Raw genomic sequence first — 16507 nt, forward strand, 5'->3', positions numbered from 1 at the left:
ATCGAAATATGGTATACTCGACCATGGTCGAATATACCAAAAAATAATATACTCGACCATGGTCGAATATACCTAAAAATGGTATACCATGGGTCGAATATACCCTATGAGTATACCGAAAAGCTGAAGTGAAGCTGACATGAAGTACTTCGTATCGTGAAAAACCAATATGGCTGCCAAGTTTTGCGTATTAAAATCAGTGATTGTTTTGTCATGTATCTTGATTTACATCAGCCTAAAAACGACGCAGAAGTGAGAATCGTTTTAGTTTTGGGATGAAAATAAAAACACATTTATTTCGTATAAAATGAGTCAACTGACGGAGAACCTAGAACATACAGAAGCGGAGAAGAAATCTTTCCCTGCGAGAGTGAACGGGAATATTGAATCCAACCCCAGAAAACACAACAAGTGCTTGGAGTGGGCAGGAAATTCATGTAGAAAAGGTTCGAAATATCTTTATGAAAAAGCTCAGTTGGGGCTATTCCACCGCCTGAAAATATGCTGATATATATGATATTAATGCAGGGAGAATATTTATTTAGGAAAATATTTCTTTAATAGCTCCATATGTTAAGTTCATGTTAGATGCCATGAAGAAGATGGGCTGGTACGTATGATAATGTTATGATGTTTACAATATTTAATTTTTATTGGGCATTCCCTTGTGATATTTTTTTATTCTCTGCAGACAGACAATATTTATTTAACGTTCCAATGAAATGCCTTTACACCGGAGATCTACCCTCATTTTTAATTCTTTCTTGCAAGCCAACAATTAAGAAAACTATGAAAGATATCTGTTCATATAAGTGTAATCAATGTGGAACTTATTGTGCTGGTGTGATGCTAGTGGAAATTCTAACTTACAGTCGATTTCAGATCACTTTTCACAGAGCGGTTCCCAAGGTCGTTGCGAAGCTATCAATTACAATTTAAAATTTAGAAATAGGGCGTGAACTTCGCAATGAAATTAGCAACGTAGTCCTGAAAATCGAATCTCATAAATTCAGTTTTCTAAGTTCGTAATTCACAAGAGTCGATATGAGTAGAAATTTCACGTCAAGGACGTGCACTTCCACTGAACGTACGCGAGGAAATTGTGGAATCGTGGCTAAATAAAACGCGACCATCTGAGATTGCAGAGCAATTAAAACTACCGTTACGAACTGTACTGTATTTTTATCGATCCCCGCACAAATGGCCAGAAATTGCATCAACTTTTCTGTTGTTGTTAGCGTAAGTGACTCTTGAGCTTGTGACTTTTGGTACACGAGAAAGAAACTAACTGTTGTTCAGTTAGTTTCTTTCTCGTGTACCAAAAGTCATCTTTTAAAGCGCGACTTATTGAAGTAAGACTCGGCACATTCTCGGGTAAACAAATATTATTTTGTTGCAGTTGATTCTGAATTTCAGCAGCATGTGTACTTGGTTTAACCGTTTTAGAATCCTATGACTATAGATGCTACAACGTCATCTGTTCGAGCAGTTCTGAATCTCTGTCCCGGCTCAGTTGGTTGAACATTCCCATCGTTGTCGATAAACCTTTCTATAATATTTAAAACCGTTCGTAACAGTAGTTTTAATTGCTCGGCAATCTCAGATGGTCGCGTTTTATTTAGCAACGATTCTACAATTTCCTCGCGTACGCTCAGTGGAAGTGTACGTCCTTGACGTGAAAAAGGATTTCTACTCATATCGACTCTTCTGAATTACGAACTTTGAAAATTGAATTTACGAGATTCGATTTTCAGGACTACGTTGCTAATTTCGTTGCGAAGTTCACGCCCTATTTCTAAATTTGAAATTGTAATTGATAGCTTCGCAACGAAATTGGGAACCGCTCAGTGAAAAGTGATCTGAAAATTGAAATCGACCGTAAAACCACAGGAAGGTTTTTGTTTTTCCCACCTGATCAATGAAAATGCTCCTAAATTATTTTTCCTAGTTTCAATTAATATTTTATACAGGGTGTATCAAAAAAAAGTAGACAATTTTGAAATGTTTAGAAAACTATAAATTTATCAAAATATCTCATAGATTTGTGCTAGTATGGGTACTTTGGCATCTTCAGGTCATTCTAACACTAAAAACAAACAGAAAAATTAACCTCGAAAAATAGAAGAGCGGTTTGTGGAAGCATCATTTTGAATGGCTTGTGCAAACATGAATGAGAGGTTTAAAATCCAATTTGAATTCAAGGGCTGAACGTTTGGGTATTTGTTTAAAAAGAATCGAAATTTCAGAAATTTTGATGAAAATTAAGTCAGCCGCGCAACTGCGTAAACGTGGGCTTTTTTCCGTTTAACTCGCAGCTTGAGTAACTTTTTTCACAACACCATTGTTAGTTTAATCACCCGAGCAATCACTCATGCATGAAATCATTCGTGCATGAAAAAAGTTACTCAAGCTGCGAGTTAAACGGAAAAAAGCCCACGTTTACGCAGTTGCGCGGCTGACTTAATTTTCTTCAAAATTTCTGAAATTTCGATTCTTTGTAAACAATTACCCAAACGTTCAGCCCTTGAATTCAAATTGTATTTTAAACTTCTCATTCATGTTTGCACAAGCCATTCAAAATGATGCTTCCACAAACCGCTCTTCCATTTTTCGAGGTTAATTTTTCTGTTTGTTTTTAGTGTTAGAATGACCTGAAGATGGTAAAGTACCCATACTAGCATAAATCTATGAGATATTTTGATAAATTTATAGTTTTCTTAACATTTCAAAATTGTCTACTTTTTTTTGATACACCCTGTATAGTAAGCACCAGTGTTTAGAACACTTGTGTTCTATGCTCTATGCCTTTTTTCCTTCTATAAGGTCGGAATAATGAAATGTATACTGTTTTTATTAGCAATGTTGATATTGGCAAGCATATAGTTTGTGAACCTTGTGGTGAGAATGTTCTTGGAGGATTTGACTTTCGCCGGAAACAGGTATTTTGAACTATTTTCGAGGTAATTGATTATTGTGTTCTGCTCATAATCACAATCAGGTGGTGTTTACTGTACAAACGTCACAGCCGATATTTTGGAGGTTGTCAATTATTACGTTCTTTTCCTAATCACAATCAGGGACATGCAGTTTACAGGTCACCAGCTTTAAAGTTCCAGCCTAGCGTAAAACAGTCTTAGAGAAGTGTTGATCTTAGCTCTTTAGATGTAAGATGCTTTTCTGTTGTTTTTCAGGTTGTATTGTGTGAGAATGTAATCTATTCTCAATCTTGTATGAACGATGTATTGACACATGAGTTAATACACGCCTATGACTTTGCACGAGTCAAATATGAGGCAGATAATCTCAGGCATTTGGCATGCACAGAGGTAAATCACATCATACTGTTCACTTATAGTTTTGCTTAAAATTATCAGACTGGCTTTCAGAAAACTGACAAAAATTCCTGCATAACAGACTGCATGCCTGACAATTTTTTCAGTGTGAGACGAATCATTACAAACGAGGGGCTCTTTTTGTGAGCAATGCGAAAGTCAAGTCTGTTTTGCGCATCAATTCAAAAATGCCAGAATATTGCATGTTTCGAAAATTCCAATTCATATTTTTTTAGAACTGTACCAAACCTAAATTTAGTGTTAGATATTATTCAGACAGCCATCGTATTTTAAAGAGTATAGAAATTAAAAAATCAAAAACTAAACAAACCGTTTGTTTACACACGGACTTATTTGACTCATTTCTTCTCATCACAGTATAGAACCTGTAGCCTTGAAAGTACATACAAATCATGATATATCTGTCTTTATATATAATATGCTAAATTATGTGCTCTATTTCTAATTTAGATACGAGCTGCAAATCTTAGTGGTGACTGTTTCTTTTGGAAAGAATTTTTTTCAAGATTTAATTTTGGGTGGAAAAGTCACCAAAAGGTGAAAATAAATTATTTAATAAATAGTATTTTTTTTATTTCGTTCAAACTCAATGCGCTTAACCGCTGCCTTAACGTGTTTATTCTGCAGCGTGACAGGGAAGAGTAAAATATCATTTTATTAGGGCAATAGAAACCGGTGTGAAGTTTGCATGCAAGGTTTTGGATTTAGGGCTGCTTTGATTTCCACTGTCGCGTTTTTTGCACGTACGTATACGCACGTAAAAGTTGACAATATTTTAAATGATACTTATGAAATCAACAATTGAATAGATGCATAGGGTTAGATTCTGTTGATGATTTGGTGTTTTTCTGGCATAAAATTAATTATACAGCAACTTAGAGGAGGAAAATCGTGTTTACAAATAGCAAATTGCTCATTTCCTTCATTAGGAATGTGCGAAAAATCGAGCTGTCAAATCAATCCTGTGCGTGAGTGATGTCAGTAGAGAGAAAGCAGAAGATATTGTATCGAGTGTTTTTGAAGAATGCTATAAAGACACTGAACCGTTTGACCGAATACCGCCATAAAGCTCGTTTTTCCACTTCGCGTTGCCGGCCGCGTCGCGTGCGGTTGGTGTAGACCTCGACCTCAGCCTCATATACCCAGGCGCTTTATTGGAAACATAAAAGCTGGCTTCAGCCACATTCAACGTAATATAGAGATCTGTGGCTAAGGTGTGCGGTCGACCTGATTCTCATCAGTCACCACCAGCGGTAGCCGGCTGTTAGCGCGTAATCACTGGAAAACAATGTGCTTTGTTATTATTTTGAATAAATTTTCTTCTTCAGCGGTCACTAGCGTCGAATGTCGGTGGTTAGTGGGAAGCAGGCTTAATATTTCGGCATGTAATAGTGGTAACTCTGTAAAATTGTAAAGTGACTAAAATGTGGAAACAATTCATTCTAGGAGAAATAAACAAATTGACTTCCAAGCACACGTTTCTGCATCTCAAGCCTTGCCACCCGTGTCACAAATTCTCACTTCAACATTCTCTTATCGTTCTAACGGGGAATCTAGGTTTAAATTTCTATTCTAACCTTCGTTCTATTTTATGATGAAATCATTTGCCTATTCTTTCAAGACGCGATAAACTTAGAACACGCAAAACTTACCTCAGCAGCAAGTTACTGAAACAATCCCCCTCGGGCGTGGGCTTGGACAGTTTGACTTTGATCATGCAAATCACCTAAATAATTAAGTTAGCACTCTCCCAGCACAAACACTACAACATATTATAAACATTTTCGTCGGAATGCTAAAGATTGATTGCTCATCAATGGCTTTACCTAACTGGAAATATATTTTATTACTGAATATTATGCTTTGGTATGAGCATACAAGAGCAAATTCACATCAGTCTAGCTCTCAGTCGACGGATAACGTTTTGCCCACTGTCCACCAAGATAAAGGTTATTTACTATCAGGTCAAAGATGTGGAACATCATATAGTAATCTGACAGAAAAACGATTTGCAAGATGTAAGTAAGAGTTGTGCTCTTCGAACTGTTAATTTTGTAATGGCGTATGCCTACACTGCTGCCAAAAATCACTGTACATGCAACTAAACTATAATTATTAAATCACTTTCATGGCAATTGGTATTGCCGGTTGTTCAAAGCCTGATTAGCGCTAAACCAGAGTGAAATATTTCGGGAATAACGTTGATTATAAGCAGCATAATAGTAAATGATTATAAGCAGTGGTTTGCTAACTTCGCTTTGAAGATGTCTGAGCCTGAGGTTAACCTGTTTTGAACTACCAGCTTGTTTTGAATGGTATCGATGTATAATTTGCTCCTGGTGATTTATCAACTTTTGTGAGTATATGTCTCAGCCGCGTAGTAAGATATGATTTTATGTGCACGAGTGTTTTATTACAATTATATTCTTGCAAACGATACAGATAAGACTAGAAGATCGGGCTTTTCAAATAGTCAAGGCATCTATCGACTATTATAGTCGTGGCATCATCATGCCATAAAGTTCATATCGTGTAGATTTACTTAAAACCTGTTTCCCATCAAGCGACAGGTTTTCCGAACCGGGACAAACAGGAATGTTACCCTTCAGTGATCACAGAGTGATCATGCAGCTCTGGTGGGACACGTACACTCCAGACTACACTCGCAACCCGTCCAAAATAATTCGCCTCGGTTTCTTTTGAGACAAAATTGCAGACTCTTTCTTTAACAGTACTTGATGCTAGCGGTAAACAAGGCAGCGGTATTTACGGTGGGAACACCTTGTGGTATGGATCATACAGCGAATGCTCGAAATTATCACACTCTCAATATTGTTGGACGCTTTTTCCTGGAGCCATATCGTTGGTTAAGAATAACACAGATGTAAGTATATGCATTCATCGTGAATTCAAAGAGTCTAATTGCATGAAGACGAACCACCTATAGTTTTGGAATCACTAAAAATATATTCATGCCCGGTATCATAAAATGACTACAATTACTATATATTTCTTGAGGTAATTTCAGAACATTAATCTGTTTCAGATTCTTCGTTTTGAATGGGGCGTGTGTATTCCTGATAGTTGTACTGCACAAGATGTGTCTGAAAACCTGGGTTTTTTCCTGAACAAATATAAAAGTAAGAATATAATTACAGTCTATTCCTATATTTTTGTTTTCTTTATCATTATCTGTTATTACGTAAGTTAATGTAGTCTGACATGAGCTTCCAAGGGTCTGTGGAGGGCCCTTGCGATGAGAAGGGAATAAAGTTTTAGGCTGGATTTCCACTTGCAGAGAAATGGTTCACTAGCAAAATATTTGCATGTTTGCTTTGGAAATGAGCAGTCAAGCTAAACTAATGTATATATTTTGCCAAATTCGAAAGAAAATATGCAAATTTTCGCTTGCGAACTCTTTTTCTGCAGGTGGAAATCCACCCTTATTGTGGCCATGTGTTTTTGACGTTTTTCGAGAAATAAGAAGATAAAAAGAATAACCTCGTATCAAACTCACTGTTAATCACTGTTAGCGCCAGTGTGACAGTTTTAAATGTGACACGATTGACACGGTTTTGTCGGCAGCAATCATTAGTTGAAAATATCTATTAGTATACTTTGACAATAAAGTACAAAAAACTACAACCATGCTTCGACCTTCGCCTAATTGCATAGCGTAAATTACGCAACAAATGATTATCAAGTGTGATTAAGTTGTCTGCATAATCATTAAGTACTGAAAAATCAGATATACTACGTTTTAATATTTGTTTCCGCATAGCACCGCTGTTTTTTTTAAACCTTTATAATGTGGAAGGTCATCTTGCTGCTATTCTCGTTCGCGTTAATCACGCGAAAAACCTGGGAACTAGGAGGATTTTGATGGCTTTTATCTTATATTTCTAGTTTTGGATATTGTTCAACCTTTGGCAAAACCATTTATCGTGCAATGTGCAAAAGATCCGGAGTACACTTCATCAGTTGTGATAACAATGTATGTCTTCAGTCTTTTAAGTCCGTTTACACTACAGTCAATTTATTGGCACGGCACGGTTAAAATGGATACCCATGCCAATTTCATCCGTGCCTGGCCTTTGTTTTGGTAGCCTGAACACTGTTAAAATTGGGTACGAGTACCGATCTTCACCGTGCCGTACCAATAAATTGAGTGTAGTGTAAACGGGGCTGTAATCTTCAATTTTTAAGTTAAACACTTCGCTGATTTCTTAAATCGCAATGAAGCTTCCAAATTTAATCTTAAAAAAGATGATAATCCTCGAGAGGATGATAAGTTAAAATATCTTGCAAAGAACTTGAGGATTTACAGTGAACCACGCTCAGACCTTCATTCCACTTTTTTAGTTTAAATCCGTTTCTGTGAAAAATAAATTTTTGTAATTAGGCAAACTAGACTAAAAAGGGTGTCAACACATGGACCGATAAAGAATGAAAGCGTCCCTCAGAAAACCTCTATTGTCACATATTGTTTTATATGATGACACAATTATTTTTTTTATTCTATGTATAACACGATTTGCTGCACCGTCAAAAACAGCATAACAACTTACACATTAAATTTTAACGTCATCAAAACGAATCCACTAATAATGATTCCGAGGAAAAAGGGTTGTACTGAAAAAAATCCTGCTCTAAAGTTTATTAATGACATGTTGACTTTCTTCTGTGTAGCGTATTTTGTTGTATTTTAATTGGTTTGTGTCTCCTTGCGACCATTGTTGATATTCTCCGTCATTTAAATGGTCCCCGTGAATCTACGGAAATAATTGGCGATGGCGATATTTCTTTGGACAAAAATGATCATGAGGACGAAAAGGTTTTCGAAAACGAACGAAAACCATTACTACCGAATGGATCTGGTCAAGAAACAGTAATTAAGGATAAAACAGGAGGTTAGTATTAACAGGAGTAATTCGAAATAGAAAACTTCTGGAAAAAACCAAGATAAAGGTCCTGAAAATTAGTCTTTCATAATTTTATAAAGGCGTATACGAACCCTGTTTTAGGGCGAGGGTTTTAAGCTTTTACGTGCGTATACGTACGTGCAAAAAACGCGACAGTGGAAAACCGTCTTTACACGTAATTTTCCTCATAATGATTTCTCTAAAGCATTTGGGTCGAAACGCCAGCAAATTTTATTTAGTATTTCAGGGAGTTGAGGATAAACTGTAATAATAATTTTATATGAAGACGTTCAAGTATAAACTATTTTTTGTTGTTGTTGCTGTTTTAGGTATTATCCTGTCCGTTCTCGATTGTTTTTCATGTCAACGAAATATTAAATTCATCATGAATACAGATGTTGGGAAAAGTGATTTAACGTACCTTCATGGTATCCGAGTGATCTCTATGTTCTGGATCATCTACATTCATGCAAATGAACAAGCATATCGTTCATTTAAGCCAATTGGTAAGCCATATATATATAATATTCTAATATCAGTCTAACATGTAGTGCATAGATATTTTTAACGACCACGAACAAAACGTACTTTTTCCGGCACGTTACCGTGAAGTTATATGAAAACTATTGCTTGTAGCCTTGTACAGCAAATATAATACACATGCAGATTCACTTTTTCAGATTCAGGCTACTTATAAATAGGCTGCGAGTTGTTACTTCATAGTTGACCCTGAAACATTTAAACGGATGTTTCTTGATAAAAACCAAAATAATCAGTCTGGCTTTCGGTTCGTTACCTCAGTGGAAATATAGATTATAGAGTCAAGGGGGCAACGCGAGATATTGCAGGGCTTTGGGAAAAGAGTTTTATCGCGGGGTCTCTATAAGCGTGATATTATTTTAGATATTTGTTAATGTTCTAACATGTATTGCATAGATCTTTTTAACGACCACCGAAACAGAAGATTTACTTTCTGATTAACATTTTTGGTCTGGAAAATGCTCCCGTGGAAAACGGGCTTTTTAGCATGTCATTATTTATCACAGAAAATATGAAGGAAGCGGAAAGCATCCAGCGACGATTCACGAATATGATTTCCCCCAATGGAGCCTACGGAGTAGACACATTTTTCCTCTTGAGGTAAGTTCTATTATAATATGTCACTCTATATGATGACTCTACAGCACATACATCCTGATATAACCAAGGAGCAGCGTGGCAGCGTCTTCAAACAACTTAGCATCAAATGTGGTATAACAACTGCCTAAATTAGACAAAACACTTCTCGACGTTTCGACCTGAGGGCCTTCGTCAGGAGAGTTAGTATGGCGAGTTAGCACATACATCCTGAATTTTATCAACATCACAACGAAAACTGCAGGAGCTGTTAGCTCTTTATGATTGACCCTAGACCTTGGTGTTGAAATCTAGGTTTTGCAAGGCTATTTACTGTATATGCATTTGTGGATGGTCATTCAACTGGAATTTCAGAAAGCCTAGGCGTATGGGCCGGAAAATTTTAAGGGGGTGGGCGGATGATTACAGCATAAATTACCTGACTTACAAGTACAAATTCCCCACCGCTAGGGGCCAAATGCGAGTGTACGCCTATGTCAGAAATTGTAAATAATTTGTGTTATCCCAGGGAATATTTCTAGAGAAGCAAATTCTTCCTAAAAATCATTAATTTCTGATGGTAAATGCATGTGCTTAATGTTTAACAGAATTTAACAATTGCAAGTTCATGCACCCTTCTCTTTTAGCGGCTTGCTCGTTATGTATGTTAACATTAAGAAGCAGGAGAGTAATCCTGGACGAACGAATTGGTTCAAATACTATTTTCACCGGTTTTGGAGGTATCATCTGTTTAATCAACTGTTTTTCTTAATAGTATTTGCCATTGTATTTGTCTAGTATACTAAGTATAGCGTCTGAGACTCAGAGCACTGTGCATTCGAGCTAGTGGATATAATATATAACAGCGAATACACTGAAATTCCCTTTTTTCTTAATTTGTTATAAACGTTTTTCAGTTTCTGTTGATTTAACCTTGCTTGATGATATCACGTCTGGTGCATAGTTACCTTTTTACATAATAGCGATGTATTAGAGATTAATCAAGACTGTCTTCAGGACCGAAACTAGCGCGATAATTGCAGGGGGGGGGGGGTAGTGAATTAGGAGGTATTGAATCTATATGCTGCATGTTCTGCCCGACGAATTTCTTTTGAAAATGTGCATACGTACAAAAGAAATTCGTTGGGCAAAAAGAATATATAAATGCGCACCCCTCTCCAATTATCGCATCTAGTTTCGGCCCTGACGTGCTTTAGGGAGTTAATCAAATGTTACAACACTATAACGGTTCAATATGACAGACAGTTATCGGTGGCTTTTTTTATATATATATATATATGCGTTTTCAAATGAACAGAACAGAATTAAGAATATATGAATTTTCATCGCCGCTCAATTATGTTGTTCCTTCAAATATAAAATTTATCACGAATTATAGCACCATGATATACCTATAGCTTCCTGGCCCATGCACTACTGCTTGACAATCTGCTAAGCCAACGTAATCATGTTATTTTCATTCCAGCTTTATTTTACTGTTTACAGGCTCACACCAACTTATATGTTTTTTTTACTTTTTGTCGCAAAACTGGTGCCATTTTGTGGTGCTGGTCCTATTTGGTTTTCACTGGTCAATGAAAGTTCAGCATGTTCAAGAAATTGGTGGATAAGCTTACTGTACATCAATAATTTTCATAAAGTTGAGTTTGATGAGGTGGGCCATACATACATCCTGCATGAAATCTGCTATAATGAAGTAAAACCCGGGGTAGCTTAGCTACAAATTTTCACGAAAAAGCCAAGTTGAAATGAATAAACATGCCAGCATATGTATAGACATGTATGTATAGTATAGAGTTATTGGTTCCCCAGCATGCAAGCTAGAGAAAGAACTCACATGCAGGCACTGGGGCCTCTGGGAGATTTGGAGTTCTCACTTGTTTTAATTAAAGGACACGACTGGTAAAGAGTCCCTTTTAACCCGCATGACAATAAATGTGCATGCTTAAATTTAGAAAACTAAATATCAATAACTAATACAAATTGGTATATATTGTATATAGCTTTGCATGGGACATACGTGGTATCTGGCAGCCGATATGCAATTCTTTGTTATATCTCCAATCTTTCTTGTAATTGCGAAAAGGTAAGATTAGTGTAATTTAGGATTAGAAAATTTAGAATTTTGCCCATGCATAAGAAATACTAATATGAAAGAATGCAATGCAACGCAATGTATATTCTTTTCAGTGAAATTGTATGTGCATTTTTGTCACAGTATTTTAATAAGTAGAATTTTAGCATTTTAGAAGTTTTTCACTTTTTCAGATTCAGGCTATTCAGTTAAATACACTGCGTGTTGTTACTTCAACTTAATGATTGATCCGGAAATATTCAAACAGATATTTCTCGATAAAAACCAAACTGAATAGTCAGGCAGACTCAGGCTGGCTTTAGGTTCGTTACCTCAATGGAAAATGGAAGGGGGAAACGAGAGATAGTTGGGAAGAGTTTTTTCCCGGGATCTCTATGCACGATATCATAATTTTAAATATCTGTGAAAGTGAGTTGAAGTCCAGGGCAAAATGCCTCCCCCCCCCATCTCCTCCTTGCGGTCCTTAATAGAGCTTGTCACTTGTCAATTAAGCTCGCAAATTAAATGCCAATCCAGGATAATCTCAGGGCTTTGTAAATTGCAAATATCGCTGTTTTTATAATGCCCTATATATAGCTGATTTTTTTTAATATATATATACTTTTTCAGATACAAACTTCGTCCGCTTATCTGCGTGGTTGGTGTTGTTCTTCTGGCGAGTATTATCACAACAGCCTCCTTAATTGCAGATGAAGACCTTCGTGTATTATTTTCAGCCAACATACGAATGAAAGGGTAAGTTTTGGTAACACAGACTTTGCCAATACAATTGCATGCAAATAATTGCCACAAATATTGTCTGCGCATTTACTGTTTCACTTAATTCACCTTTTCGATATAGTAAAGCTGGTTTTCCACTAGCGATATTTTTCGCGCGAAGCGACTTTATTCCTTTGTATTTGAGCAATTTGTTCCAGATTTTCTTTTGAATTCGAAACAGTCAAGTCGAACTAATTTATTTATGCTGTTAAAATTCAAAAGAAAATATGCGAATATTTCGCTAGCGAACGATTTCGCTGTAAGTGGAAATCCGCCTTAAGCCGGTTTCCCCCTAGCGATATTTTTCGCGCGAAGCGACTTTATTTTTTGTATTTGGGCAATTTGTTCCAGATGGTTGCAGTTGAGAGCTCTGAAACAAAAGTAAGATGTCGCTTCACGCGAAAATTATCGCTAGTGGAAAACCGGCTTTAGTCACTGCCCTATGTCAAAACCCTGTATAGAGTACCTGTTATTAAACCGAAGACGTCACAAGAATGTAAAGCGTGCGAAAGAGGATTAGGGACTAGTCTGCCTGTCTCTAGTTATATGTACAGTACAGTATAGAACTTGAATACGCGGCTAGCTGAAGTATTTTACTAAAATTTCCGTATTGGTTAGTGGTTATTTCGATTTCCCAAGGATGTACATGCGTGCACTTCGAGAATGCTTTCAATCACGGTTTCCGTGTCCGTGTCCTGTTTTTCTTATACTTCAGTCATGCAGTGCATTATAATGAGAATTCCCTAGAATATAGGCCCTTTCAAAGCGTTTCACATAGCGCTTTTGGTGCTAGTGGTCAGGCAAATATCTTTTTTCACGTTCACAAGTTCAAAGAATTTATCTACACCGACCATATCTTTTTGTTTAGGAGTCAATCCCTGGTGAAGGAAGGTTTGAAATACTACAAAGATGCATACATAAAACCGTATTGCAGAATCCCGCCGTATGTGATTGGAATGGTCATGGGGTATTTCATCTACAAGTATTTTTCAACGAAATTTCAGCTAAAGCGGGTGAGACATTTTTCGATGAATGGACGAAATGGTTCAGTTCGGGCATGGCTATAAGCATGAAGTAGCTACCCCTTGTTTTATACATAGATAACATCGGATTCAAAAATCGTATCATTTTGAAATTGTAGTATTGCTCTCATACATATGCATGTATGTCGTAAATTATTCTGCCAATCAAATATACAAAAAGATTGGCTCACTTCACCTTACAAATTTCTTCTGTAGAGATAAAAAATATAAACCAAGATCTGTATTCTGCAAGTTTTCGCATCAAAAGAAATATTTCGAGTTCAATGTGGAAATTTTGCTATAAATTTATGATCATTAATTGTTAGGCTGATGCAAGCAGATTAATGCGAAACGCGGGATTGTCATTACATAGCATTGCATAGCAATATAATATACCGCAATAGATCACATTCATTTTATTTATTCATTTATGTTAAACTGTCAGAAATTTATCGCAATTTTGTGGATACTGGCTGTATGTGTTGCACTCGCTGTTATATACGCCCCATACAGCGCAGTCAAAGAAAATCCTCGAATTTGGTCCAAGGGAGAAAATGTTGTTTATGGATCATTGAGGTGGACCATCTGGAGTTTTTGCATTAGTTGGCTAATTTTTTCTTGTCATTACAATTATGCAGGTATTATGGCTATATATATAATTCCACTTGTAAAACGGTAAATCCTTTTCATATATCACACATACATGCAATATGCCAGGGGATAAATCATGCAGTGAAGAAAAATGTATCCATGCAAGTTTAGTTAAACTGATATGATTTAGTTTATAGTTTAATTATAAAAACTGATAGCTTAAAAATTTTTTAAAAGAATTAAAATTTCAAAAAAATTGCTTTTTCCTGCTGGAGAGGTTGAATTCTTAGTGTAGTTACGTCACTGGCTTCGGTGGAAGGGTTATCCTACTGGTTATCCCATTAATTGATCTATTGCAATCTTCCTAACTTTAAAAAAATGAATAATTTACACTATATAGTGATATTTCTGTTTTATTGCTGTCGCTTAAAATACGTTCTGGATTAATTTTCTCACTGAACTGAATATTTACAACTCTAATTTCAATTTATAATATTATATTTTCAGGTCCAGTTAAAATACTCCTCGCCGCAAAGTTCTGGATACCATTAAGTCGGATAAATTATGCTGCATTTATTGTACATTTTACAGTTTTGAAGGTTTTTTCGCATAACATTGAAGTTCCGATTCATTACACAGTATTTTCATTGGTAAGCAACAAAGAATAAGGTCGCTGTTTCGATTTCCACCTTGGTCAAGCTAAGGGAGTTGTTTACACGGGAGGAATTCTCCAAGCCTTGAAAATTTTCTTCATAAAAAACTGTGTGAACACCGTATCATAAGCACCGTACAAATTAATAAAATAAAGAATGTAAACGTTTTATTTCTGTGTTTTCATCGCATGCCAACCATGCGCCCTACGGTCGTTCCGGAGACGGCCCAATACATGTTGAATGTAAGCTGTCTCCACACCTCTGGCTTTCGCTCCTCAGTCCTTAAAATTTCGAATTGAGGGAACTTTAGATTCGCTAGGAGTAGTTTTAAAATCCTAAAATATATGCATGTTATATATTCATGTTAACGACAATCGATACTATTAGGTCGTTCGCCGGGTGGTTCGCCGGGTCGTTCAGTGTGTGACCAATACTAATACACTATATGACTTATTTTTGTCCATGCAGGTCTCCAGTTACCTTACTGCATTGGTATTGTCTTATGCAATCGCCTTCATTGTCGCTGTTGTAGTGGAACTTCCTTGCGCAAACCTTGAAGCCCTGGTCTGGAAGAAAAGAAAGTAATCCTGATAATTGGCTAACAATGTATTAATTTAGCGATGAATACAATAAACGCATATACATATACCACTAATATTCCAGCTGACAACCGGAATGGCACATAACGTGTTCTGTGTTAACCACGTATTTTATTCCGAAAACACTTTTGACTATTATAATTACGTGTACCTGTGGGTACAACCGAACAACTTTTCTTCGCAGCTTAGTAGGTTAGACCACGCGCAACTGTCAAGTATGAGGCACAGTTTTCAATTGGCTGTCAGTGCTTGTGGCGGCAAACAACGACCATGTGAAGTTTTTCGAAGTTTCTCATCCTAATCCGTCCTAACCATAACATTCTTTGGCAATAATTGATTGAGAGTGACGTTCAATGAATGCTGTTCCACATCGTCGAAATACACTTTTTGTCGTCGTGAAAAACAGCATATAATAATAAGATTTCCTTCTCTTCTTTCACTCATTTACGGTGGTTTGGAAGGGCCATCAGTCTTCTCTCCATTTTCTTGCCGCGCTACTTATTACCCTGCCACTTATTAGCAGCTCGTCCTGTTAACGTTATCCCGCCAGTTACGACGCCACCGTTACGACGCCACTTACGTATTGGTTAGTAACCCCCATACATAACTAAATATGGCTAACAAAAGTAACAAAACCTTGACAAAACGTGACTGAAGCGGATTATTCTTCCAAAATAACAACTTATCCGCGTTTTCTACTTTATTCGCAAGAATTTACCCGCGTTTTCTACCATTACCCGCAAGAATCTATCCGCATCTGCGTTCTCTACCATACCTTTCTGCGATGAATTCTCATCAAGATATATAGCATGTCTCTGTAAAGGAACTGTATACTTTCAAGGCATAACATGAACTCTTTTTGTCAATTTTAAACTTAGTTAACGCCGCGTAATTATTTCAGAATATTTCCCTTTGTTGTAGTTTTTGATACATTTCAGTGAATTTTGGTTTTGATTTATGTGTTTAAACTGTGTAGATGGATATGGCTGCGATAAAAAAACCCAGATGAAAATATTTTTCGATAAGCTCGACTAAGTTCCTCTCCTCTATTAAGTGCAGGATTATAAGAATTGGGGTCAACAGCGATAGTTAAGTGTAACACGATGCAGAATATAATACAACCATACATTTTTTTTGCTTGAAACATTAAACTGTTTTTGACTTTGTATGTTACAGTACCAGAAGCAGCATAATTAAGAACTGGCGTCGTAAGTGGCGTCGTAACTCGTAAGTGGCGTCTTAAGTGGCGCCATAAGTGGCGTCCTAAGTGGCGCCGTAACTGGCGGGATAACAGGACGAGCTGCTAATAAGTGGCAGGATAACAAGTAGTGCGGCAAGAAAAAGGAAAGAAGACTGATGGCCCTTCCAAACCACCG

General features: G+C 36.7%; 2 protein-coding genes across 2 annotated transcripts; both read left to right on the plus strand.

The window, feature by feature from the left end:
- Nucleotides 1-164: 164 nt before the first annotated feature.
- On the plus strand, nucleotides 165-4816 carry LOC114524892 (mitochondrial inner membrane protease ATP23 homolog). The gene is made up of 6 exons (XM_028546107.1): nucleotides 165-446; nucleotides 565-610; nucleotides 2858-2939; nucleotides 3192-3326; nucleotides 3804-3890; nucleotides 4283-4816. Exons 1-6 carry the CDS (start codon nucleotides 308-310, stop codon nucleotides 4418-4420), a joined length of 627 nt encoding a protein of 208 aa, XP_028401908.1. The 5' UTR covers nucleotides 165-307; the 3' UTR covers nucleotides 4421-4816.
- A 271-nt stretch (nucleotides 4817-5087) lies between these two features.
- On the plus strand, nucleotides 5088-16404 carry LOC114524888 (O-acyltransferase like protein-like). Its single transcript, XM_028546102.1, has 15 exons — nucleotides 5088-5371; nucleotides 6086-6237; nucleotides 6400-6493; nucleotides 7260-7347; nucleotides 8043-8263; nucleotides 8605-8781; nucleotides 9322-9415; nucleotides 10039-10131; nucleotides 10898-11066; nucleotides 11416-11498; nucleotides 12117-12242; nucleotides 13135-13279; nucleotides 13734-13926; nucleotides 14387-14529; nucleotides 15001-16404. Exons 1-15 carry the CDS (start codon nucleotides 5146-5148, stop codon nucleotides 15115-15117), a joined length of 2121 nt encoding a protein of 706 aa, XP_028401903.1. The 5' UTR covers nucleotides 5088-5145; the 3' UTR covers nucleotides 15118-16404.
- Nucleotides 16405-16507: the final 103 nt, after the last annotated feature.

Source organism: Dendronephthya gigantea, unplaced genomic scaffold (assembly GCF_004324835.1).
Source record: "Dendronephthya gigantea isolate DGI-Jeju-01 unplaced genomic scaffold, DenGig_1.0 000032F, whole genome shotgun sequence".
NCBI classification, from domain to species: domain Eukaryota; kingdom Metazoa; phylum Cnidaria; class Anthozoa; order Malacalcyonacea; family Nephtheidae; genus Dendronephthya; species Dendronephthya gigantea.